The 25,773-nt window shown below is 55.3% G+C and overlaps 2 protein-coding genes across 2 annotated transcripts; both read left to right on the plus strand.

Annotated features, from left to right (window-relative positions):
• Nucleotides 1-10,169: 10,169 nt before the first annotated feature.
• Nucleotides 10,170-18,893, plus strand: SPCS2 (signal peptidase complex subunit 2). The gene is made up of 5 exons (XM_061351352.1): nt 10,170-10,279; nt 15,590-15,673; nt 16,400-16,559; nt 17,546-17,681; nt 18,675-18,893. The coding sequence occupies exons 1-5, from the start codon at nt 10,241-10,243 to the stop codon at nt 18,859-18,861; spliced, it is 606 nt and encodes a 201-aa protein (XP_061207336.1). The 5' UTR covers nt 10,170-10,240; the 3' UTR covers nt 18,862-18,893.
• Nucleotides 18,894-20,140: 1,247 nt separating this feature from the next.
• On the plus strand, nt 20,141-24,170 carry NEU3 (neuraminidase 3). The gene is made up of 4 exons (XM_061351325.1): nt 20,141-20,154; nt 21,847-21,894; nt 21,975-22,214; nt 23,157-24,170. The coding sequence occupies exons 2-4, from the start codon at nt 21,868-21,870 to the stop codon at nt 24,135-24,137; spliced, it is 1,248 nt and encodes a 415-aa protein (XP_061207309.1). The 5' UTR covers nt 20,141-20,154; nt 21,847-21,867; the 3' UTR covers nt 24,138-24,170.
• The last annotated feature ends 1,603 nt before the right edge of the window (nt 24,171-25,773 follow it).

Genomic DNA, 25,773 nt, shown 5'->3' on the forward strand with positions numbered 1-25,773 from the left:
TCTCCCTGCTCACAGGTTACTTTCTTCAAGCAGAAAGTAGTGAAGAAAGACTTAAAATCAGGATTTTACTGGAAAGCCTTAGAACTTGCTGTGGTTGCCCCATCCCTGGCAGTGTTCAAGGCCAGGATGGACACAGGGTTGGAAATGGGAGAGCTTTAAGGTCCCTTCATCCCAACCCAGTCTGGGATTCTATGAACCTAACAGTCATGTTAGTGACACAGCAGAGAGCAGCTGGGACCATGCTGTGGGCACTGTGACCCAGGGAGCAAATGCAGCTTCTCTCCCATCCCTGCCTCTTCCAAGGCAAGAAGGCTTTCCTGTTCTTCCCATTCAAATTATCATAGAATCATAGAATAGTTAGGGTTGGAAAGGACCTTAAGATCATCCAGTTCCAACCCCCCTGCCATGGGCAGGGACACCTCGCTCTAAACCATATTACCCAAGGCTCTGTCCAACCTAGCCTTGAACACTGCCAGGGATGGAGCATTCACAACCTCCTTGGGCAACCCATTCCAGTGCCTCAGCACCCTAACAGGAAAGAATTTCCTCCTTATATCCAATCTAAACTTCCCCTGCTTCAGTTTTAACCCATTACCCCTTGTCCTATCACTTCAGTCCCTAATGAAGAGCCCATCCCCAGCATCCCTATAGGCCCCCTTCAGACACTGGAAGCTGCTCTGAGGTCTCCACGCAGCTTCTCTTCTCCAGGCTCAACAGCTTCAGCTTTCTCAGCCTGTCTCCATACAGGAGCTGCTCCAGCCCCTGAGCATCCTCGTGACCTCCTCTGGACTTGTTCCAACACCTCCATGTCCTTCTTATGTTGAGGACACCAGAACTGCACACAATACTCCAAGTGAGGTCAGTTGATACCTAGAAAGGGAAACGCTGGCTGAGTGATGCCAGGAAGGATTCCTCCCTGCTGACACGTACCTTGCTCAGTTCAGAGATCCCTCCGCACACCTCAGACCTGTCCTTACACGTCCAAAAGCAGCCCAAGGAGGCATCCCGAGGTCTGTGACGCATCACCCTCCTCTCCCAGCACCGGATGAACTGGGATGGGAGAGCCAGGAGGGGAGCCCAGCCCTCCCAGCCCGCAGGCACATGGATGTGGGTGCTCAGGGTGATGGGAGCCTGCCCTGCCCCTGCTCCCAGCTACCTGTCTTCAGGTTCAAACCACTAAGAGGGCTCAGGTGAGCAATGCACTAAAGATTTCCACTTCAAAGCATGAAGCTGGGCAGCCTGGACTGGAGGTAGCTCAGAGCTTGGAATTGATGGAGCATGTAGTGGCCCATCCTTGGGCTCTTCATATTTCCATCACTCTTTCCCATCATCCATTATAATCCCATTGATTATTTCCTAATCAATGGAAATGACTTGATAATTAGGCTCAAAAACCATCAGCTCAACCTAATACTTGCAGAGTATTCACTGGGGACCCTCAGTGCCCACAGGGACCTTGCCCAGGGCAGAGGTTGCAGTGTTCACCATCTTGCTGACCCATGGGCTGGATGACAAGGGGTGTTTTGGGGATGGAGCTGAAGCACAGTGCTGGGGAAAACTCACCATGATCCCATGGTGTGAAGGGAGGAGAGCCAAGTGTGTTCCAGCAAATGGATCTGATCCAAGAGAACGGTCATTGCCCAGTTTCCTTTAGCTAAATATAATGGTTTCATATCTCTTTCCACCTTAAATGGTTAAAGAGAGCAAACAGGAACTGGTTGGCACTGGGACAGGATGCTCAGTGAAGAGCATGCCCCATCCCTGGCAGTGTTCAAGGCCAGGTTGGACACAGGGGCTTGGAGCAAGCTGCTCCAGTGGAAGGTGTCCCTACCCATGGCAGGGGTTGGAGCTGGAGGAGCTTTAGGGTCCTTTCCAACCCAACCCCTGCCATGATTTTCTCTCCTGTGAGGACCCTGGCTCCTTTTTTCCTCCCCAAATTGAACTGGATTCCTTTTTTTATTTTAAAAAAAGAAATCTTATATTTTAATGGATAAAATTTATATATTTTAAATACTATATTTCAACAGATTGACACTTTGGGTTTGAGAAATCTTATAGCAATGATTCCGTAATATATATCTCTCTCTATATCTATCTCTGTATCTCCTTAACACACCAACTACTGGATGGTTTAAGTCACACCTAGGGCTTGCCAGGCTTGGCTATGCGTGACCTGCTGCAGCTCATGGGTGATGGCTTTCCCTGCCCTCTAACACGCCACAGCTTCCATAGGTGCTGGTTGAAACAGGCACTTTTGACCCAAACTGAATCCTGCTCCTGTATCCAGCTGTGAATTGGAAGGAATTTAAGTGATTGGAGCCTTGGACCTCCTCTAGAAGAGCAGCACAGAGAGAAGAGGGTGGAAAACACTGGCACGGGATGCCCAGGGAAGCTGCGGATGCCCCATCCCTGATTCAAGGCCATTGGATGTGGTTCTGGGCCATCTGCTCTAGTTGAAGATGTCCCTGCTCATTGCAGGGCTTGGAACTGGGTGAGCTTTGAAGGTCCCTTCCAACCCAACCCATTCTGTGATTCTAAGCAACATTGGCCTGGATCTGCCCTTCACAGTGAAATAAGCTCCGAGGGAGCCCCATGGATGTTCCTCAGGATTCATGCTGGTTTTTCCCAACATTTTGAGCTAAACCTGGCACTTCCCAAGTGCATTTTGGGTTGTAAATACTTTCACAGGTCCCTTCCCCATGGTTAATCCCTTGAACCCAACTCAGACTTCCCTAAACAGCTTCCTCCGGCCTCGCAGTGATGGAGGGAGGGATTCATCCAGGCTTGGGCTGCTCTGAGCAAGCCCACAGCACAAAACCCAGCTTTTCACGTGGAATGTGTCCTTTCTTGCCCCTCTCCACATGGATTTCACAGTCCAGTTGTCTTAAATCCCTTCTTCAGATGACATCAGTAGTACAGGGGTTTGTGTCTTCATTCCCTCTCTAAATCCAAGCTGGTGGAAGCACAGGAGGTGATGCCTGAGCTTGGAACCAAGAAAAGCATCATGGAACCCCTCGTGCCTCTGGTTTAACCTCAGCTTCACTGGGCTCCAAAGGAAGAGAGTGCTCCTTGGCTCCCCAAGCATCATACATTGAATCCACATTGAAGACCTTTGGATGTGGTATCACAGTCCCATCATGGAAGCTTTCAGGAAAGCATCAGAGCAGGATCCACCTTTTCTCATGAAGTTTTTAGCCTGATGAAGCTGCTTGCTGCATTTCTACATCCATTTCTCCATCTGTTTGCTGAAGGAATGGGAAGAACATGGGATGTTCCCATGTGAATCACCTAAACCCTCTCCTGAGCTATATCAGGAGCATCACTGCCCTTGGCTGATATCCACCCAAGGCAGTATTGGGATCGCGACCTGAGGTGGTTTGAAGTTAGGATGAATGTGTTACCAATTTAACCTTCTGTTTAAGCTTGCACAAAACCAAGTTGTATGTAATTCCACTTGAAAGAGCAGGAATTCCTTCTTCTATCCTGTAAAGGTCAGGTATGACACTGCCTTTGCCACAGATGATGCCAGCTGAGAAGGAAAACACCTCTTCCTGAATGGTGGATGCAGCATAAGAGCTGCAAAGGTCCTAAGATGAAACCACATGTGTTCAAGGCCAGGTTGGACACAGGCTTGGAGCAAGCTGCTCTAGTGGAAGGTGTTGGAGCTGGAGGAGCTTTAAGGTCCCTTCCAACCCAAACCATTCCATGATGCTATGGAAGTCATTTCTAACCCTTCTCCTTTCTGCAGCCACCTTCTCTCCGGGATGAGGGCAGTGGGAACAGGGGGAGCATCCTCCTGGAATGTGAAGCTCTCTTCTCCTGTGGGAAGTAAGAAGCAGATCAAGAGCTTGCCCTGCTGGAAGCACCGGAGGGGCTGGGGTTGGTTTGGTGACAGAAGGACCGGATCTGCCAAAGATGCCACCGACTCCAGAAGGTTTCTTCTGGAGCTCTTTGCCTGGGAAAAGCCGTAGGGAAAGGTCCATGTTTGGAGTCAGTGAGGGGAGTAAAATGAAGGAAAAGTGCCAAAACCCAGGGGGGATTGTACCAGCTGATTGTATCGTGGTGTTCTCTAGTGTCAGTATTTACTCAGCTGCTGTTGTACGTGCAGTCGTCACGATGTGGAGCTTGACCAAGCGCTTCTTTCTGTGTTCTCCATGGAAGCAAAGGGTTGAAGCCTTAAAGACTATCACTGATTGAAACCCAAGCCTTTAGCAATGCTCTGCCTGGACCCTCCCACAGCCCCCCTGCTGCCTCCCAGGATCCAGGGAGAGGTTGACAAGGAGCTTGTCCTGGAAGCGTTGCATGGAAACCTGGTCCCCATCAACCCATTGAAGGACCGATGATGACACCCAACCACTGTTGGATGCATGCTCCTGCCTGGCACCACCATGGAGCCCTGGGGGCTGAAACTGGGACCTGCCACGGGATGCTCCCAACGCACCGCATCCAACACAAACCTTCCTTGTGTCTAAACACCCCCCCAAAGCATCAGCTCCGGAATTAGCTCTTCACTATGCAACAGGAAAGCCTTCAGCTGGTGATGGGGAGGTGTTTGCTTGGTTTCCTTGGTATTCCCTGTAAAACTGCTCCAATCTGGATGTTTCTACTCCTTTTCCTGCTTTCAATGGTTGTGCTTTCGTGTCCTCCTCAGCACCGGGGCGGGCCAAGACTTTTCAGTGCTCGTTTTGGGTTTCAGCTTCCTGGGCATGTTCTCCAAAGGGAGGTTCCTGAAGGGACTCTGGACTTGCATGTGTATAAATGGGTGATGGTGATGTGCGTCCATCCCAAACCAGACCCGTGCCAACGGCGTGCGGGTACCGGGCGCATCTTCACAGCGGCGAGGGTATTGAACTGCAGGGCAAAGGCTGAGGGTGAAACAGAATAAACCCAGGTTCTGACAGTGCCTCTGCCCTGTTTCTGATCACACTGTTGCTCTTGGGAGCAGGCAGGACCCTGCTGCCTGGCCCCCATGGGTGATGCTTGCCTCTGCCTGGATGAGGTTGTGGGTTTCATGTAGGTGAGCAGGCAGTGAGCATCCAATGGCCTGTCCCTGCTCCTCTGGTGCTGCTGCTTAGGGGGCTGACAGTGGGGGTTAAGAAGGGGTTTGTGCCCAGCTTAGCTCCCTGGTGCCCTGTTGGGCACGTACCTGCAGTGGGATTGGGGCTCTGTGCTCTCAGGTGCCATCCGCAGCCCTGGTGGGACTGGCCTGGTGCAGAGTGGGGTTTCCCCATGGGATAGATGGATGCTGGGACAGTGGGAAAGAGGTGGGAGAAGCAGGGAGCTCGTGTTAGCTCCGTTCATGGCAGTGGTGGGGCTCTTGGCCCACAGGTCCTTGTACAACCCATTAACCAGCAGGCAGAGCCCCACTAGGAGCTGTGCTCATCGTGGACCATCACTGCTGGCCAGAACTCCATGGAATACTCAGGGAGCTGTGGTTCTCCATGCACATCATGAGGGATGGGGTGAGCACACACCTGGTTTTCCAGGCCCAGCCCTGAGCAGATGGGTTTCCATTAGCACTGTTGGGGCTGTATCCGTGTTTCCAAGGGGGAAGTCACTGCCTGAAGGGCTGGGGGGAATCCTGGCACCAGGTTGGGTTTTCCAACCTCAGGAGGGGAAAACTGGCTGCAAATACGATAGAAAAGAGCGGATTAAACCCAGAGGCCCAAGGGGTGGGAAGCTTCATTCAAGCCCTGCCTGCACTGGCTCCACTGAACCTTGGGCTCCTTCTTGGTTGGATGCAGCCTCTGAGGGAAGGGCTTTTGCCATCTGTGCCTCATCTGATGGCTTGGACAAGGAGAGACGTCCCAAACACATGGAATTGCTCCCGGTATTCCCTGGGCTTGGATTTCCCCCCCTGCAAAACAGTGGCTGGAAGAGGCCAGGGCTGTGAGCAGGGCAATGAGGCACCCCTTTGGCTGCAGGACCTCATCTCCCCTCCCATCCCCAAGCATGGGCAATGGCACCATGGCAGGGTGGTTGCAGGGATCCTGCTCTATCCTGGTGCCCATGGGAGATGCCGGGCCCCCAAAAGCAAAAGCCATGGAGGTCTTGAGCCACCCAAGTGCTGAGCTCAAGCCTGGGCACTGCCGTGGTTTCTTGCCTCTCTCCTCTTCCCTTTGCAGGGCAAAGAGACAGCACCAGGGAGCAGCCAGGTCCTGCTCGCAGCAGCAAAGAGGATGGGGATAAGACATGGCCACTGCTTGGGCATCCAGGTCATAGAATCATAGAACAGTTTGGGTTGGAAAGGACCTTAAGATCATCCAGTTCCAACCCCCCTGCCACGGGCAGGGACACCTCACACTAAACCATGGCACCCAAGGCTCTGCCCAGCCTGGCCTTGAACACTGCCAGGGATGGAGCATTCACAACCTCCCTGGGCACCCATTCCAGTGCCTCAGCACCCTCACAGGAAAGAATTTCCTCCTTATATCCAATCTAAACTTCCCCTGTTTCAATCTTGACCCATCACCCCTTGTCCTATCACTACAGTCCCTAATGAAGAGTCCCTCCCCAGCATCCCTATAGGCCCCCTTCACACACTGGAAGCTGCTCTGAGGTCTCCACGCAGCTTCTGTTCTCCAGGCTCAACAGCCCCAATGTTCTCAGCCTGGCTCCATACAGGAGCTGCTCCAGCCCCTGAGCATCCTCGTGGCCTCCTCTGGACTTGCTCCAACAGCTCCATGTCCTTCTGATGCTGAGGACCCCAGACCTGCACACAGTGCTGCAAGTGGGGTCTCACGAGGTCCTGCTTCATCTTGGGGGCAAACCCACTTTAGCCCAAAGGCTCCTCTCTCACTAGCTGGGGTTAATCCAGATCTGGATCTAAGGGACCCCAGCAGTGTCTGTGTTGCATTTACCCCCTGTTACGCAGTAGCTGGAGCATTGGGGTCCATGTGGTGGGCTGAGAGGCTGCTACAAAGGAGCCTCCATTCCCGTCTCAGCCCCGCTCCGGGGCTCAAGGCCACCGTTGTGTTCCCGTCCTTCTCCTGCCTCTGTGGTGCCACCAACAGGAGATGCTGAGACAGTACCCAGGGCACCTCAGTGAAGGTCCCGGTGTTTCTCATGGCCAGCAGGATTCCTTCCATGATATCAGCCTTTGTCTTCCAGGCCGGAGGGCCGAGCATCCTCCTGTGCTGCCAGGAACACCAGGAGGCTGCAGCATCTCCCATCCACCTCCTTCTCCTGCCCCATCTCCAAACCAGTGTGGGCCCGTGCTGCTGCATGGGGGTGAGAGGGTCTCTGGGGGGGTCTTTTGGACCAGGGCGGTGTGGGTTAGACACCAACTTCAGCTGATGGAGGAGCACGGGATCAGCTTCCCACAGCGGATGCAGGGGCTGTAATCCCACTGCCCCCCCCCATCCCCACAGACCCATCTTGGGGGCTGTTTCCTCCACATCCCTTGGGACAGGGCTGACTTCCCACACATGAGGGAGAGAGAACGGTGAGGAGATGGGATTGGGAATGCTCAGGCTCTCAGCATCCATTCACACACATGGGTTGGTCCAGATCCAGACAGAACCGGCTCCCCTTTACCTTCTGAGGCACACAGGGCTTCTGCTCTGGCACCCCAGTAACCCAGGGGGTGGTTCAGGACCTGGTGCAGAGGCTGCGCCTTCCTCTGCATCCCTGTGAACCAGGAGGAAAACGGGACAATGGAAACCTCTGCTGCTTCTGCTGCCATTGGAGTGAGGCCAGAGGAGGCCATGGAGCTGCTGCAAGGGCTGGAGCAGCTCTGCTCTGGAGCCAGGCTGAGAGAGCTGGGCTGGGGCAGCCTGGAGAAGAGAAGGCTCCTGAAGGGGAGACCTGAGAGCAGCTCCAGTGCCTGAAGGGGCTGCAGGAAACCTGGAGAGGGGCTTGGGACAAGGGCCTGTAGGGACAGGCCAAGGGGAATGGCTTGAACCTGCCCGAGGGGAGACTGAGCTGAGCTCTTAGGCAGAAGCTCTTCGCTGGAGGGTGCTGAGGCGCTGGCACAGGGTGCCCAGAGAAGCTGTGGCTGCCCCATCCCTGGCAGTGCTCAAGGCCAGGTTGGACACAGGGGCTTGGAGCAAGCTGCTCCAGTGGAAGGGGTCCCTGCCCATGGCAGGGGTTGGAGCTGGATGGGCTTTAAGCTCCCTTCTACCCAGCTGTGGCTCTATGATTTGCTTCCACCCCAAATGAATTATTGCTTGAAGCCACTGATGCTACATTTAGCTTCTATGTTTTACCTCTTATAAACACATCTCCTTTTTTCTTCTTCATATTAACTGAGCCCATGACACTGGCATGGAGTCACCTCCCAGCTCTCCCATTAACCTTCTGAGCCTGTGGCACAAGCCATTTCTTTATATTAAATGGAGATTTTCTTTGTAAAGAGCTTGGTTTTCTAAAGGACACCCCGGTGGCACAATTAGCATTGCAATAAAGGGAATTAGCACAAGGATTTCAGCTCAGTAACTGGAAGGAAGCAATTCTGTGAAGAAGTGTGCACCTTAAACCTCTTTGTGAAGCTCTAGACCTGGGCTCAGACAATCAAAAGGAGCGTGACCAGCAGGGTGAAGGAGGTGATCCTGCCCCTCTGCTCTGCTCTCATGAGACCCCCCTTGCAGCACTGTGTCCAGTTCTGGGGTCCTCAGCATCAGAAGGACATGGAGCTGTTGTAGCAAGTCCAGAGGAGGCCACGAGGATGCTCAGGGGCTGGAGCAGCTCCTGTATGGAGCCAGGCTGAGAACATTGGGGCTGTTGAGCCTGGAGAAGAGAAGCTGAGTGGAGACCTCAGAGCAGCTTCCAGTGTGTGTGAAGGGGACCTATAGGGATGCTGGAGAGGGGCTCTTCATCAGGGACTGCAGTGATAGGATAAGGGGTGATGGGTTCAGACTGAAACAGGGGAAGGTCAGGTTGGAGATAAGGGAAAAGCTCTTTTCTGTGAGGGTGCTGAGGCACTGGAATGGGTTGCCCAGGGAGGTTGTGAATGCTCCATCCCTGGCAGTGTTCAAGGCCAGGCTGGACGAGGCCTTGGGTGCCATGGTTTAGTGTGAGGTGTCCCTGCCCATGGCAGGGGGTTGGAACTGGATGAGCTTAGGGTCCTTTCCAACCCTCCCTGAGCTGCTGCTCACACTCTGGGGGTGCAGCCCAGCACACGGGGGGGTTCTGGGCTCAAGCGCTCACTGAAGCCGGGTCATGGGGAGCTGCTCCTCACCCAGCACCCCAAGCCCATAACTGGTCACTGCCTCCATGTGCCACCATTCACCAGCACCCTCTGGGCCTGGCCATCCACCCGGGTTTCACACACCAGGAAGCCGCTGTCAGGCCATGAGCAGCCCGAGGCCGTGCCCGCCCCCTCGGTCGCCATCGCTCCGCTGCACCGCGGTACCCGCTGGGAGCTGTGCTCCGCGCATCCTGCATCCACTGTTGCCATGGCGACCGCGAGGGGCGAGCGGCTGCAGCGGGGTGAGGGCGGGCACCGCCGGCGGGACCGGGAGAGGGTACGGGGATGGGGCCGGGCGGTGAAGGTGTGGGCAGGAGGGGGAATGGGGCTGAGGGATGGAGCTGAACGTGAGCAGCTTGTGCCCAGGGAGCCCCCAGCATCCTGGCCTGGATCAGCACCAGTGCGACAGCAGGGCCAGGGCAGGGATTGTGCCCCTGCACTGGGCACCGGTGAGGCCGCACCTCGGATCCTGTGCTCAGCTCTGGGCCCCTCACTGCAAGAGAGACATTGAGGGGCTGGAGCGGGGCCAGAGAAGGGAATGGAGCTGGTGCAGGGCCTGGAGCCCAAGTGTGATGGGGAAGGGCTGAGGGACCTGGGGGGTTCAGATGGAGAAGAGAAGGCTCAGGGGGGACCTGATGGCTGCCTCCAAGTGCCTGAGAGGAGGATGGAGCCAGGAGGGGCTGGGCTCTGCTCCCAAGGAACAAGGGATGGGACAAGAGGAACCGGCCTCAAGCTGCACCAGGGCAGGTTTAGATGGAGCTGAGGACCAATTCCTGCCCCAGAGGGTGCTCAGGCATTGGAACAGGCTGCCCAGGGCAGGGCTGCAGGCACCGGCCCTGCAAGGGTTCACACCCCATGGAGACGAGGCCTCAGTGCCATGGTTCGGGGTGCCCCTGGCCCCGCACGGTTCATGTCTGCACCCAACGGTCCCAACGCTCGCTCCCCTCCCGGCTCCTTCCGTGGCTCCAGGACGATTCCTCCCGCGCGCTCCCGTCGCCCCCCGCGCGCAACCACTCAGGAGCGCGCACGTCGCGTCGGAAGGGCGGAGACAAGATGGCGGGCAAAGGCGGCAGGACTGGGCTGCTCGACAAGGTACCGCTCTGTGGGGGACCCCGGCCCCGGTCCCTCCCGGTCCGACCCGCAGCTCCTGCATCCCCTTCCCGTTGTTTCCCTCCCTCGGTGTCACCCCCAGGTCTCTGCTGTGCGCTCGGAGCCCACCCAGCGCAGCCGCCCCCCTCCTCGGGCCTCAATGGGGCCACCGCTCACTGCTGAGGGGCAACCCCCGCCTCAGCCGCGGGGGGCTCCGCCGCGGCCTCCTCGTAGGAGCCGGGCAGTGAACGGCAGAAGAGGCCCCCGGGGGAAACAAGGAGGGAGGAAGCGATGTGCGGGCGAGCACGTCCGGCCGCCGAAGTGGCAGCCCCGGCGAGATCACTCGGGGCTTGGGTTTGCCTTTTCCAGGTTGGTTTGAGGCCTGCCCGGCCTCCGGCTGCAGGTCCAGCCGTGCTGTCCTCGGGGGTGCTTGCCGGGGAAGCGGTGCTGGTCGTGGCAGGCAGAGCAGAGCCTGGTATTAAGCCCAATCTGGAATCGGTGCTTTAAAGGAGCGGGATTGTTGAGTGGGCTTAAGCGCGGCTCGGTTTGAAGGGGTCCGGTGTTGGTTGTAGCTCTTTGTGATGTTCGGCAGTCTGATAGCTGAAACTAAGGACCTGGAGGCTGCTATTGGTGTTATTGTTGTTGTTATGACAGGCTGAGGACGTTGGGGCTGTTGAGCCTGGAGAAGAGAAGCTGCGTGGAGACCTCAGAGCAGCTTCCAGTGTCTGAAAGGGGCCTATAGGGATGCTGGGGAGGGCTCTTCATTAGGGACTGCAGTGATAGGACAAGGGGTGATGGGTTCAGACTGAAACAGGGGAAGCTCAGGTTGGAGATAAGGCAGAAGCTCTTCCTTGTGAGGGTGCTGAGGCGCTGGCACAGGGTGCCCAGAGAAGCTGTGGCTGCCCCATCCCTGGCAGTGCTCAAGGCCAGGTTGGACACAGGGGCTTGGAGCAAGCTGCTCCAGTGGAAGGGGTCCCTGCCCGTGGCAGGGGTTGGGACTGGATGAGCTTTAAGGTCCCTTCCAGCCCAAACCAGTTTGGGATTCAGGGCAGTTTATTTGGCATCTTTCATTGAACTTCAAACCGGAGCTGCCTGCAATTGAAAACACTTTGCTTTTCATCAGTATGTGTATATTCATAATCTCTAAAGGCTACAGTTTTGTTGCCTCAGTTCAAGGTGATGTTATCCTTCCTGGGCCTAAGAGTTCGGTGGTTTTTCTTCAAAGCAGCAGCTTAAGTTGTTGAGAGGATGCTTTAGGGGAAGATGTGCTTATGAAATATTTCTCTCTCTTCTGCAATGTGGTCAGCTTTCAGTTTTGAAATGACAAGTCCTTTGTGGTTCAATTTGAAGAGCTCTGGGGCGCAGCGTGCAATGGAGGCATTCTGCTGCCTTGTTCCATGGAATCTCAGGTTATTTCAGGATGAGGAGCAGTTGTAGGTGAAGGAGACACAGTTTTGGTGCAGGAGCTGAAGCCTTCAGTGAGAAGCATGAATAGTTTCTGCAGGGCTTCTACCTGAAATACATACACACACTCAGTAGCGTTGTGACTTCTTTTCCCTCTGTCACCACACTGATCTATGTGCCTTCATTTCCTCTCCCTGGATGACTTCACTGAACTCCAGTCATTTCTGTGAGCTGGTGTATATACTGCTGAGGTTTTATCTGGAGAGTTGTGCCCTTAGGTCCATAACTTGTTCACGCTTTTCTCAGACAGAGAAGTGATGGGTTATTGGCAAGGCTTTGAAGTCGATGGCCAGGTTGGTGTTTAGGGTATCTTCTTGTACTTCACTAGTAAGCTAAATCAGAGTGAGCTCAGGGAGATCTGTCATTTAACTAACCTAATTTTTGTCCTTCTCATGTTCTCTAAGTGTCTGTGATAATCAGGTAGCTCCTCCCAGCCTCTAGGAACCAGGACCACCTAATGCAGCAGTGACCACAGTCCTCCCAAACACCTGGAGATTTCACCCATGTAGCACACACCGAGTTACCAACCACACTGCTGCTACTAGAGTGAAACCTTGGAAGGTTTTGCAAGCTCCAGGACTAAACCCACTTGTTGACTGCCAGCTCTGTGACTTCCCCCTGCTCCTGTGCCACAGAAGCTGCTCTCTAGTGCTGGAGGATGTTGTCTGGGAGTGCAGCAGTGGTAATCTGGGAAGAGTGAGGTCCAGAACTTCATCCTCCAAGGCAGAGGCTGAGCCACCTGGAGCTGAGAACAAGCCACACTGACTCACTGGAGTCTGCTGCAGCTCTTCCTTCAGGAGGATGAGGAGGGAACTGACCTGCAGTGAGGTGTCACTGGCCTCTGCCACTTCCACATCTCATTTATGCCAGGCTCACGGTGTACCACGTCACTGTTACCTTGGAATTTATAGGAGACTATGGGTTGGGACTCAGCTGGGAGCCTCGAGGGAGGTGATGTGCATCATGTGCTGAGGCTCTTTCATCCTCCCTCAGCCACAGCGTTGTGTGGCCTGGTTAGAATAGTTTCTGACTCAAAGTTTTAGGAAGGGAGGTTCCTTTTTTTACCATCCTTGTAATAAAAAGCACAGATTAGATGCAGAAACATTATTGCCCTTGAAGAGTTTATATAGTCTGCACTGATGTTCCTCTTGCAGTAGCAACAAACCTTTTTTTACTGTATGATTTATTTATGATTGTAATACCCAAAGTGCACCATAAGCTTGAGAGCAACATTTGAAGAGACAAGCTAGCTCCCCAGAAGATGTTGCAGGCTAAACTTGATATAAGTGAGGCTGACAGAAGTGGTAGGAGGGGAAAATATAGTGAAGTCTATGCTATGTCTTTATGATGTGAGCATCTTGGAATGTCTCCTGTATTATTCTTCCCTCCTCCTGCTTATGAGGGAGCTTTGGAAAGGGATTAAATGAAGGTGATGGCTCCAATCCTGCAGTGTCTGCTGCAAAAGCTGTTCTGCTGTCCCTGCTTTTGGAGATAAGAGGAGAATCTTGCCTGCTGCAGGCAGCTTCTGTACTCACACTGTTACTTCTGGTGTCAGATTGGGTTTGTGGTGTTCTGAAATTACATTTCTGATTTCAGTCTTTAGTTTGAAGTAAGGTCACCATTTCAGCTTTTCCTTTAAGGCCTTGTTCTTACATGGGTGCTAAATCCACTTTCTGGCTGTAGAACATCATATTTGCTTCCCATCCAGTAGAGGATATGCTCAGGACAAGTGTAATAACCTTCCACTTGGTTTTTAAACTGAAGGAGTCCAAACAGCCAAACTGAAGAGCTGTTTACAGCTGGCTGGGGGGGTTTCCCTCCATCAGGCTGGAATGAAAACCTGAGGTTTTGTTTTGAAGCCTTTGGAAGTGCTCAGAATGAACAACTGGTTGGAAAACACCACCCCCAGGCAGAGGAGCAGATGTGTTTGCATCTGCCAGGCTCCATGGGACATGGGTGCAGCTTTACCTTCCCTGCACAGCCAGGCAGGGCTGTTCTGCAGACCCAAGAGGTGATGGAGGCTGGAGAGGGTCCCAGGAAGGGCCACAAGGATGGTCCAAGAACTGGGCAGCAGTGAGGAAAGGCTGAGAGAGCTGGGACTGTGCAGCTGGAGAAGAGAAGGCGCAGGGAGACCTGATCCATGTGCCAGAGGTAAAGGGGGATGCAGAGAAGATGGAGACTCCCTTTGGACAAGGAGTCCCATGGGAAAACTGAAGGGTGATGGGCACAAGTTACTGCTGGGAGATTCCCACTGGACAAAAGAGGAAAACATTTCCCAGTGAGAAAAACAAGCCATTGGAATAATCTCCCTGGGGAACTGGTGACTCCCCAACAGTGAACACTGTTAAGATTAGCATGGACAGGGTGCTGGATAGCTAGTGTAGGTCATGCTGTGCCTGGAAAGGGTGAAGGAGATGATCCTTGAGGTCCCTTCACCTGAGTATTCTGATTCCTCTGTCTGAGGGTAAGCACTTGGTGACAGCAGCCAAATCTCTGCCAGTGCAGCATCCCAGCCTCTCCCAGCTCTTTGGTCCTGCAGATCAGCCTGGAAGAACCAGAGAAGCAGCAGCAGCCGCCCTGCAGAGCTGCAGCATGTAAGGAGAAGTCATCTCAGGGAACATCTCAACCAAGGTAAAGGGAGAGCTAAAGCTTCTGGCTGAAGTCCCAAACTGTGTCCCTGTTACAAGTTCCTTTGACGTGAATCCCCTGGGATTGTCGAGCTGTTTCTGTTTTGAACCAGCAGAGCCTCAGATACGAGGAACTGAGGAAGAACTGCTGGTTCAGCTCGTTGTTTCAGATAGCCTAAGATTAGATCCTTTTTGTCCCTCAGTAACAGCTTTATCTCAAAACATGTGTCATGTGGGCTTTACATCTACCCTTAAAGTGCTGGTTCTCTGTTAGAGATCTGCGTCAGTTAAATATCACCGATGTTATCCAGCCATTCCAGTGTCAGGTGGTGTGGGAGAGAAAGCAAGAAGCAAGAATCCAGCAAGAATTCCTGCTCTGGATCCACCTAAGAGCTCTTTCCCAGTCTGTCTCCTGCCAGGGAAGGGAAATGAACTCCTTTGGTAGTTAATAAATCCAACATGGGAGCTCCAGGAGCAGGAAATGCCATAAGTGGAGTTGAGGATTGCTTCTAACAGCAGCTAAAATTCAAGCTCCAGTCACTCAGCTGGTCGAAATGACACACAGGGCTCAAACTCACATGTCCAACTGTGGCTAAAAGGACTAATACCACCAAAAATAATATCATTCCAGGGAAAAAAGCCCTTTTGAGGAACTGAGCTGTTGCATCTGACTTTCATGGTTGAGAAAGGACCTGTTTCTGTGGAAAACCTGGATGTAGAAAAGCAGAAGAGACTTTTGGTTTCATTCTGGAGGGTGGTTGGACTGAAACTTCATTTCTTGTGGTGCATTTGGATTCTCCCCTTGTACTGGGTTGTTAAAGGAACCTTGAAATTCTTCCTTCTGTCATCAGCCCCCTAAGAGTGTTTGCCACAGCTTGGCTGGAGAGCAGGAATGCATTCAAAGGCAAGAGTTAAGTCCTAACAGATGCTTTCTGCAGCAAATACAGAACCAAAACTAGAGTAAAACTGATGTAAAAAGTCGCTTTTTGGGTGTCTGTCATAAGGTTTAAAAGCTTAAATCCATAAAGGTAATGGGTAGGATGGTGCTGAGGTGGTGGTGGCTGTGACACGACTGTGTAATCCAGTGGATCATTCCCATCACTGGTCCGCTTTTCCCAACCAGGCTGCTGTTGTCTGGGTTGTCTCCCAACTTTGTGCTCATGACACAGGATTGAAATGAAAAGCCACTTCTGTTTTTAACTCCCTTTTGTTTCGGTTGCAGTGGAAGATAGATGACAAACCAGTGAAAATTGACAAATGGGACGGTTCAGCTGTGAAAAATTCCTTGGACGATTCTGCCAAAAAGGTAGTGCCTGTAACCCCTGATCATAAATCATGGAGTGGGTTGGGTTGGAAAGGATCATAAGATCATCCAGTCCCAACCCCTGCCATGGGCAGGGACCCCTTCCACTGGAGCAGCTTGCTCCAAGCCCCTGTGTCCAACCTGGCCTTGAGCACTGCCAGGGATGGGGCAGCCACAGCTTCTCTGGGCACCCTGTGCCAGCGCCTCAGCACCCTCACAGGGAAGAGCTTCTGCCTTATCTCCAACCTGAACTTCCCCTGTTTCAGTCTGGACCCATCACCCCTTGTCCTATCACTGCTGTCCCTATGAAGAGTCCCTCCCCAGCATCCTTGTAGCCCCCTTCAGACACTGGAAGCTGCTCTGAGGTCTCCACGCAGCTTCTCTTCTCCAGGCTCAACAGCCCCAATGTTCTCAGCCTGGCTCCATACAGGAGCTGCTCCAGCCCCTGCTCATCCTCGTGGCCTCCTCTGGACTTGCTCCAACAGCTCCACCTCCATATGTTGAGGACCCCAGAACTGCACCCAGTGCTGCAAGTGGGGTCTCATGAGAGCAGAGCAGAGGGGGAGGATCACCTCCTTTGACCATGCTCTATGGTGATACTCATTTTGCATCACCTGCTGCTCAGTTTATCCATGTAATTGAGTCTGGTTTGTCTAAATCCATTCCAGAAGCAGTTGATCCCATTTATGAGAAGCACAAAACAATCTCAGCTCCATGTTTCTCCCTCAGGTTCTCCTGGAGAAGTACAAGTACGTCGAAAACTTCCGCCTGATCGACGGCCGCCTCATCATCTGCACAATCTCGTGTCTCTTTGCCATTGTAGCTTTGATTTGGGACTACCTGCACCCCTTTCCTGAATCCAAACCTGTTCTTGCCTTTTGTGTTGTATCATATCCTTTGCAGATGTTCACATTTATATCAAAAAGGGTTTATTTTCCCCACAAAGCACAAAACCCCTTTTTCTCCGTATTCCCAGTTTCAGGCCTGGGGGAATTTTACTTCGCATGGTGTGGAGATCAGCTGATAATCAAATAGTTTCCATGTGATGGCAAAATTCCTGCCTGTCTGGGTGTGACACAATGAAATCTGGAACATGTGTGGGTCCAGCCTTGCAGCATGGCTCACAGAGAGGTCACAGCTCCTGGGCTGCTGATCTGCTCTCTAGACCTCAGACATGTGGAGACTGCTCCACTTTGATGTGTTAATCCCAAAATGAAGATCAGCTGTTGAAAGCTTCAGGGGGTTGTTTTGGGATTGATTTTGTATTTATTCTGTCCATAGTCTGGTTACAGGGGGGAAATCTGCTTTTTACCTATGCAACACATCAGGTATGAGTGTGCAGAGTGAAGCTTCTCTGGGCACCCTGTGCCAGCGCCTCAGCACCCTCACAGGGAAGAGCTTCTGCCTAAGAGCTCAGCTCAGTCTCCCCTCGGGCAGGTTCAAGCCATTCCCCTTGGCCTGTCCCTACAGGCCCTTGTCCCAAGCCCCTCTCCAGCTTTCCTGCAGCCCCTTTAGGCACTGGAGCTGCTCTCAGGTCTCCCCTTCAGGAGCCTTCTCTTCTCCAGGCTGCCCCAGCCCAGCTCTCTCAGCCTGGCTCCAGAGCAGAGCTGCTCCAGCCCTCGCAGCATCTCCATGGCCTCCTGTGGACTCACTCCAACAGCTCCACGTCCCTTTTGTGTTGGGGGCAATGGCAAAGATTGATGAAAATCTCCCAGTGAGTATTTAATCTCTCATGTTCATGAGGAACTGGTGTATTTGGAGCAATGGTATCATGAGAGGTGGTTAAATGCTGGTGTCTGAGGGGATCCATCCAATTTCTCTGCCATATTTCTGCTTCCAATTGCAGCTCCTTAGTTTCCTTAACTTCCCTTTGCACATACTTTGTGATGATGGGAATCCTGACCATCTATACCTCATATAAAGAAAAGAGCATTTTCCTTGTAGCTCACAGAAAAGACCCCGCGGGGATGGACCCCGACGATGTTTGGCAGCTCTCCTCCAGTCTCAAACGGTATCTTGGGATTAGTGGGAATGCAATACCAGCATGGCTTTGGGTTGCCTGTGCTACCATGGGCAGCACAGCTGTGTTTTGGGAAGGGAATGAAGTGAAAATGAAGGGAAAATATTGGTGTTTGTGGAGTGGGGATGTGGGCTTTCCACAAAGGAATGGCGACCAAGTCATGATCTTGGTGGGTTTCCAGGCAGTTTCATAGAATCATGGATTGGTTTGGGTTGAAGGGAGCTTAAAGCTCATGCAGCTCCAGCCGCTGCTATGGGCAGGGACCCCTTCCACTGGAGCAGCTTGCCTGGCCTTGAACACTGCCAGGGATGGAGCATTCACAACCTCCCTGGGCAACCCATTCCAGTGCCTCAGCACCCTCACAGTAAAGAACTTCTTCCTTAGATCCAATCTAAACTTCCCCTGATTCAGTCTGAACCCATCACCCCTTGTCCCATCACTGCAGTCCCTGATGAAGAGTCCCTTTCCAGCATCCTTGTAGCCCCCTTCAGACACTGCAAGGCTGGATCTGTGATTAATATTCACCAGAGGATATTATCACAGGGAAGCACCATATGTGCATGTGGAGAAGTTAATCATGAGAAGTATAAAACCTTTAATCGTGTTATCATTAACACCCACATGCTGCAGCTCTTAGTGCCCATGTGGGCACCTCCACCCTGGGGACTTCCACCTTAATAAAGATGAGGATTTCTCCTCACCGAACCATGGAATCAATGAGGTTGGAAAAGCCCTTTCAGCTCATCCAGGCCAGCCGTTGCCCATCAGTGCCAAGGCCACCACTGCCCCATGGCACTGAGGCCTCATCTCCATGGGGTGTGAACCCTTGCAGGGCCAGTGCCTGCAGCCCTGCCCTGGGCAGCCTGTTCCAATGCCTGAGCACCCTCTGGGGCAGGAATTGGTCCTCAGCTCCATCTAAACCTCATCTCCTTGCTGTTGTCTCAGCAAAGCCAGGCTCAAGCTGTGCTTTCCCTGGCCCTGCAGGTTTGATGACAAATACACCCTGAAGGTGACGTTCATCAGCGGCAGGACCAAGCAGCAGAGGGAAGCCGAGTTCACCAAATCCATTGCCAAGTTCTTCGATACCAACGGCACGTTGGTGATGGAGGCCTACGAGCCCGAGGTATCCAAGCTGCACGACAGCCTGGCCACGGAGAGGAAAACCAAGTGACCGGGATGCTGCTGGGAATGTGCTTGGTGAACACCAATAAAGCACCATGACCAGAGGGAATCGTGTGTGTCCTGAGCCCCTAAACTGTTCTGCATGAGTTGGGAGCGTTTATATCGTATCCAGCTCTCTTGGATTAGGATCCATGATTATAATCTTGAAGCCAGGCTTTTTAAAATCAAATCCCAGATGGTTTTCATCCTGAATTTGGGATTTATGTTCTCAAATCCAGGGTTTTTCAGTCTTGAGTCCTGGATTTTTCACCTTGAATCCCAGATTTTTTTAGTCTTGAATCCAGGATTATCAAATCTCATTCTTGTATCCAGTATTTTTGTTATCAGATCCCAGGTTTCTTAATCTGGAGCTCAGGATCTTTCATCTTTAATCCTGAATTTTTCCATCTTAAAATCCAGGATTATTAATCTCAAATCCCAGATTTTTTAATATCAAATTCAGCATGTTTAATCTCAAATCCAGGGTAATTTTATATCTCGGATTTTTCATCTCATATTCTGTTTCTTTCAATCTAGAATCCAAGATTTTTAATCTCTAATCCAAGATTATCAGTCTCAGATCCCATACTCCTGAATGCCAAGGGTTTGAATCCCAAATCCCAGTGTTTTTAATCTCAAATCCAGTTTTATCCATCTCAAGTCCTGGATTTTTAACCCCTGTTTTCCATCTTGAGTCCAGGATTTTTAACCTTGAATCCCAGATTATTCGGATGCCGATGTCAAACCCACCGCTGAGTCCTCAACCTCAACGTCCATCCCATGGACAGTGCATTAAGACTTCTCCAACGGGAGACATCTCCCTCCCGTTTTACCTCTCTGTGTGCGGAATATCCCCAGTTCACTTCCCTTTCCCATTAGGAATTCAGGACAGAGCCTCCTGCATCACAAACACGGTTCCTGTATCCAGCTGGGAGGGAGCAATGGATTGGTTTGTATAAACCCCTTCTATGTGATGGGGGTGATGAATCCGGTCCTTGGCTGTGTTCTACCACGGAGCTTCCCGATGCAGCCCCAGTCCGGCCCCGTTTGCCCCATCACCGCCTCCCGTAAAGGGGCCCTTGCCAGAGGACACGGCTTTGGGGCGGGTTTGGGTGGTTTTAGTCAATTTAACGGCCCAAGGGGGGGGTGAACGTGTCCCGGAGCATCCCCGCAGCGTTCCGAGGCTCAAGACCGAGGGGGGAGCCCCGCGCAACGGCTCCAACCGGCCCCAGCACCGGGCAGGAAGGGGCGGGACGGGGCGGAGCGGAGCGGAGCGGCCCCGGAGGAGAGGAGGCTGCGGCTGGTGAGGAGCAGGGGGACGTGGGGGGTACAGGGGACATGGGGGGGAGTATAGGGGGTACAGGGGATATGGGGGGGGGTATAGTGGGTACAGGGAATATAGGGGGTACAGAGGGTATGGGGGGGTACAGAGGGCATGGGGGGGTATAGGTGTTACAGGGGATATGGAGGGGTATAGGTGGTACGGGGATATGGGGGGTATAGGGGATACAGGGGATATGGGGGGGTACAGTGGGTATAGGGTACAGGGGATATGGGAGGGTATAGGGGACATGGGGGGTATAGGGGGTACAGGGGGGTACAGGGGGCATGGGGGGGTATAGGTGTTACAGGGGATATGGAGGGGTATAGGGGGTACAGAGGATATGGGGGGTACAGGGGACATGGGGGGGTACAGGGGGCATGGGGGGTATAGGTGTTACAGGGGATATGGAGGGGTACAGGGGGTACAGGGGGTACAGGGGACATGGGGGGGGTACAGGGGGTACAGGGGGTACATGGGGGTACAGGGGGTACATGGGGTACAGGGGGTACAGGGGGTACAGGGGGGATGGGGGGCATAGGGGGCAGGGGTATTGAACGTATAGGGGACATGGGGAGGTATAGGGGGTACAGGGGTATAGGGGATATGGGGAGGTATAGGGGACATGGGGGGGTATAGGGGTCATGGGGGTATAGGGGACATGGGGGGTATAGGGGACATGGGCAGTATAGGGGGTACCGGGGACATGGGGGTGATCAGTGCATAGGGGGGTGTAGGGGAGCGGGGGGGAATGGGTGCATGCTGGAGCTGGGTTATGGGGTGCACAAGGGAGAATGTATGGGGGGGGGTGTCGGGATGTGAGGGTGCACAGGAGGCACCGGGAGGTTTGGGTCTGGGGGGGATTGGAGCATGAGGTATTTAGGGGTACCCGGGGGGGTGCATGGGGAGTTGGGGCATGGGGGTGCATGGAGGGGTACGAAGGGGAAGGGGACTCTGGGGTGCAGGGGAGAGTTGGGCTGGGGGTTACAGGGAGGGCCGGGTGTTGGGGGGTATGGAGGGATCAGTGCATGTAGGGAGTCAGGCTATGGGGGTGCATGGGGGGGTACATGGACAGATGGGATATAGGGGTGCAGGGTGGTAAATGGGGGAGTCAGGCAGGAGAGGCGTGGAATGGGGGTACAGTGAAATGGATGATGGGGAGATTGGTGCATGCGGGGAGTTGGGCTGTAGGGGTGCACGGTGGGGGTACATGGGGGAGTTGGGCTATGGGGGTACATGGGGGGTGATCAGGGTATTGAGGACAGGAGGGGTGCAGGGTTTGCATGGGGGGGGGTGTGGGTGACCGGGTGACCCTCATGGGGTGATGCATGGCTGGGGGGGGTCCATGCATGCAGGGGTGATGGGGATTTGGGTTATGGAGGGGCAGGGGGTTGCAGTGACATGGGGAGGGATGCATGAGGGGACTGGGACATTGGGGGTGCATGGGGGGATTGGGGGTGCACTGGGGGATTGGGACATTGGGGCCACAGGGACTCCAGGCTGGGGACACTGGGGGATGCTGATGGGGATGGGGATGGGGGTTCCTGCAGGTGCAGGGCCCTTGAACCATGGGTGCTGAGGAGGGGGTGCAATAGGGGAGCCCCACAGGGATGGGCAGGACATTGCTGTGTGACCGCACTCTCACCCCCCGCTTCCCCCCCGCTCAGGGCCCAGTGAGGGCACCAGGACACAGCCATGTCCCAGCCCATCTCCTGCCCCAAGGTGAGCCCAGTCCCTGCATCCCCATCCTGGGGGACATCAGGGAGGACTCCCCCCTGCATTTAACCCTTCCCACACTGCAGGAGCAGGGGGATGGCGCGGAGACCCCCCCCAAGCCATCACCATTGGGATCCCCGCTTCTCTTCCCTGGGGAGACGCTGTTCCGGCAGGCCGGCGGGGTCACCTACCGCATCCCGGCGCTGCTCTACATCCCACCGGCAGCCACGTTCCTGGCCTTCGCCGAGAAGCGGTCCTCAGCCAGGGATGAGGATGCCAAGTACCTGGTGCTGCGGCGGGGCCGGCGGCACGGCCCCTCGGTGCAGGTAAAACCAACCTGGGCTGCAGGAGCAAGCGATGCTCTCCATGCCCGGGAGTGATGGGTGGGTTTGGGGTGCACCCCATGGCTTGTGTCCTGGGAATGCCCCATCCCTGGCAGTGCTCAAGGCCAGGTTGGACACAGGGGCTTGGAGCAAGCTGCTCCAGTGGAAGGGGTCCCTGCCTGTGGCAGGGGTTGGAGCTGGAGGAGCTTCAATGTCCCTTCCAAATCAACCATTCCAACCCCATGGAGGGCTCCAGGCTTGGGGAATTGTGGCTGGAAACTGCCCATGGGAAAGCCCTTGGTGGTGCTGATGGATGGAGCTGAACATGAGCAGCTTGTGCCCAGGGAGCCCCCAGCATCCTGGCCTGGATCAGCACCAGTGCGGCAGCAGGGCCAGGGCAGGGATTGTGCCCCTGCACTGGGCACTGGTGAGGCCGCACCTCGGATCCTGTGCTCAGCTCTGGGCCCCTCACTGCAAGAGAGACATTGAGGGGCTGGAGCGGGGCCAGAGAAGGGAATGGAGCTGGTGCAGGGCCTGGAGCCCAAGTGTGATGGGGAAGGGCTGAGGGACCTGGGGGGTTCAGATGGAGAAGAGAAGGCTCAGGGGGGACCTCCAAGTGCCTGAGAGGAGGATGGAGCCAGGAGGGGCTGGGCTCTGCTCCCAAGGAACAAGGGATGGGACAAGAGGAACCGGCCTCAAGCTGCACCAGGGCAGGTTTAGATGGAGCTGAGGACCAATTCCTGCCCCAGAGGGTGCTCAGGCATTGGAACAGGCTGCCCAGGGCAGGGCTGCAGGCACCGGCCCTGCAAGGGGGACCAGGCCCTCAGTGCCATGGGGCAATGGTGGCCTTAGCACTGATGGGAATGGTTGGACTGGATGAGCTGAAAGGGCTTTTCCAACCCCATTGATTCCGTGATTCTCTGTCCCCTCCTTTCCTCCCCGCAGTGGGGCCCGGTCCAGGACCTCTCCTCTCTGACCCTTCCCGGCCGCCGCACCATGAGCCCGTGTCCCCTTTACGACTCCTCCACCGGCACCACCTTCCTGTTCTGCATCTGCGTGCAGCGGGGCCGCTCGGAGCGGGGCCAGCTCTGGCGCGGCTGCAGCGCCGCCCGCCTCTGCTTCGCCACCAGCCCCGACGGCGGCCGCGCCTGGAGCCCGCTGCGGGATGTGACGGACGAGGCCATCGGCACCGACCTGTCCCGTTGGGCTACGTTCGCTGTGGGGCCGGGCCACGGCATCCAGATGGATTCGGGGCGCTTGGTGGTGCCGGCCTATGCTTACTACATCCACAGGCGCCTGTGCGGGGTCCTGCCGCTGCCCTGCTCCACGCGGCAGCATTCCCTTGTGTTTTATAGTGATGACAACGGGCACCACTGGCACAAGGGTGCCCTGCTCGAGGGCCAGCGGACCGGTGAGTGCCAGGTCGCCCAAATCCCTGGGGATGATCCCGACGTTCCCATGCTCTATTGCAGCGCACGGGCACCGCGGGGATGCCGGGCCGTGGCGCTCAGCACCGACCTCGGGCTGCGCTTCCAGCCCCCGGTGCAGTGCCCGGTGCTGGGTGAGCCCCCTCGGGGGTGCCAAGGCAGCGTCGTGAGCTTCCCCGCACCGCATCACCCCGGCCCCGGCCCCGCACCGGCCTGGCTGCTCTACTCGCATCCCATCGACCGGCACCGGCGCCGCGATCTGGGCCTCTACGTGAACCCCTCGCCGCTGGACCGCGATGCGTGGTGGCACCCATGGGTGCTGCGGGAGGGGCCGGCAGGGTACTCGGACCTGGCTGCGTGTCCCGATGGGCTCTTTGGGTGCTTGTTTGAGTGCGGGGCTCAGAGCGCCTGCGAGGAAATCGCCTTCTGCCTCTTCAGCCTGGGCGCCTCCATCCGCGGCGAGCAGAGCATCGGTACCCCCGGAACGGAGCCGGGATAGAGGGGGAGCATTCCCGAGCGCTGGACCCCAGAGCGCGGCAGGGCTTGGGGTGCGCGGCAGGGCTTGGGGTGCGCGGCAGGGCTTGGGATGCGCGGCAGGGCTTGGGATGGGCGGCAGGGCTTGGGGTGCGCGGCAGGGCTTGGGATGCGCGGCAGGGCTTGGGGTGCGCTGCAGGGCTTGGGGTGCGCGGCAGGGCTTGGGGTGCGCGGCAGGGCTTGGGGTGCGCGGCAGGGCTTGGGATGCGCGGCAGGGCTTGGGGAGCGCGGCAGGGCTTGGGGTGCGCGGCAGGGCTTGGGGTGCGCGGCAGGGCTTGGGGTGCGCGGCAGGGCTTGGGGTGCGCTGCAGGGCTTGGGGTGCGCGGCAGGGCTTGGGGTGCGCGGCAGGGCTTGGGGTGCGCGGCAGGGCTTGGGGTGCGCGGCAGGGCTTGGGGTGCGCGGCAGGGCTTGGGATGCGCGGCAGGGCTTGGGGTGCGCTGCAGGGCTTGTGGTGCGCGGCAGGGCTTGGGGTGCGCGGCAGGGCTTGGGATGCGCGGCAGGGCTTGGGGTGCGCGGCAGGGCTTGGGGTGCGCTGCAGGGCTTGGGGTGCGCGGCACCGGGGGGCTTTTACTTCGTTAACAGTGAACGTTTGGCTTTTTAATCACCCATCAAAGAGATGGGGGGGGTGTCAACGGGGATGCCTGGCACCGGGAATGCTGCTGCTTCATCGGGAATCCTGATCCCTTTTCCCCTGGGAGCAGTGAAAAGGCTGAAGGTGCCACCGAGAGCAGGCGATTCCCTGCGGGAAGATGCCCGCAAGTGGTGGTTTAGTTGGAAATGTCTCAATTCCCGTGTCCTTCCCGGGTGGCAGGGGGAGAATTCCCGGTTTTTACCGTTTTTAATGGTGTTCTGTTCGTGTTCCTTGTTCAGGCTGAGCTTTGTCCTGTATTCCCATGGGAAAAGCACACAGATCTCTCTGGGGTGGTTGAGTCTGCTCCATAGGGACAGGTTGTGGCATCCCAATGGTGACAGCGACCTCACGCCTCTGTGTTGCTGCCAAATAAAATCCTTCCCAAAGGGGTGAATCCAGGTGATACTGGGAAAATCCCATGGGATTTAACCCTGCTGGGAAGGATGGGGATGCCCCGAGCATCACCAACTCCTGCTCCATCCCAGCGCTGCCGTTTGGATACCCAGCACAGGGGACATGGAGGGGACCCATGGGAAGGCAGGAAAGGGGTGGGAAGGGGATCAAGGAAAGCTGTGGGATTTGGGGGCTTTGGCTTCTTGGGATGGGGAAGGAGATTTGAGGGGGAGTGATGGAGGATTGAGGGACATGGGTGAGGTCTGGGGGTGTGGGATATGGTGGAGTGATGGGGATATGGGATAATGGAGTCCAAGCCAGGATGGGGACAGGCAGGAGGGGAGAGATGAGAGAGGACAGGCAGGATGGGATGGGGACAGGAGCAGGCAAGACAGGGACAGGCAGGATGGGGACAGGGACAGGCAGGAGAAGTCCAAGGTAGGATGGGGACAGGCAGGATGGGGAGAGGAAGGGCTGGGACAGGCAGCAGGGGATGGGTAGAATAGGGACAACAGGAGTGTGCAGGCAGGATGGAGACAGAAGGGGATAGGGGGACAGGGATGGGCAGGATGGGGAC

Source organism: Neopsephotus bourkii, unplaced genomic scaffold (genome assembly GCF_033783945.1).
Source record: "Neopsephotus bourkii isolate Nb327-2 ecotype Australia unplaced genomic scaffold, CSIRO-AGI_Nbou_v1 NB_580, whole genome shotgun sequence".
Classification (NCBI taxonomy): domain Eukaryota; kingdom Metazoa; phylum Chordata; class Aves; order Psittaciformes; family Psittacidae; genus Neopsephotus; species Neopsephotus bourkii.

Bases quoted from the DNA above. Each gene is read 5' to 3' on its own strand.
- SPCS2 (XM_061351352.1), top strand. From the start codon at position 10,241: ATGGCGGGCAAAGGCGGCAGGACTGGGCTGCTCGACAAG. The intron at 10,280-15,589 runs GTACCGCTCTGT...TTTCGGTTGCAG, and splicing joins GGACTGGGCTGCTCGACAAG to TGGAAGATAGATGACAAACC. The intron at 15,674-16,399 runs GTAGTGCCTGTA...TTTCTCCCTCAG, and splicing joins TGGACGATTCTGCCAAAAAG to GTTCTCCTGGAGAAGTACAA.
- NEU3 (XM_061351325.1), top strand. From the start codon at position 21,868: ATGTCCCAGCCCATCTCCTGCCCCAAG. The intron at 21,895-21,974 runs GTGAGCCCAGTC...CCCACACTGCAG, and splicing joins AGCCCATCTCCTGCCCCAAG to GAGCAGGGGGATGGCGCGGA. The intron at 22,215-23,156 runs GTAAAACCAACC...TCCTCCCCGCAG, and splicing joins GGCACGGCCCCTCGGTGCAG to TGGGGCCCGGTCCAGGACCT.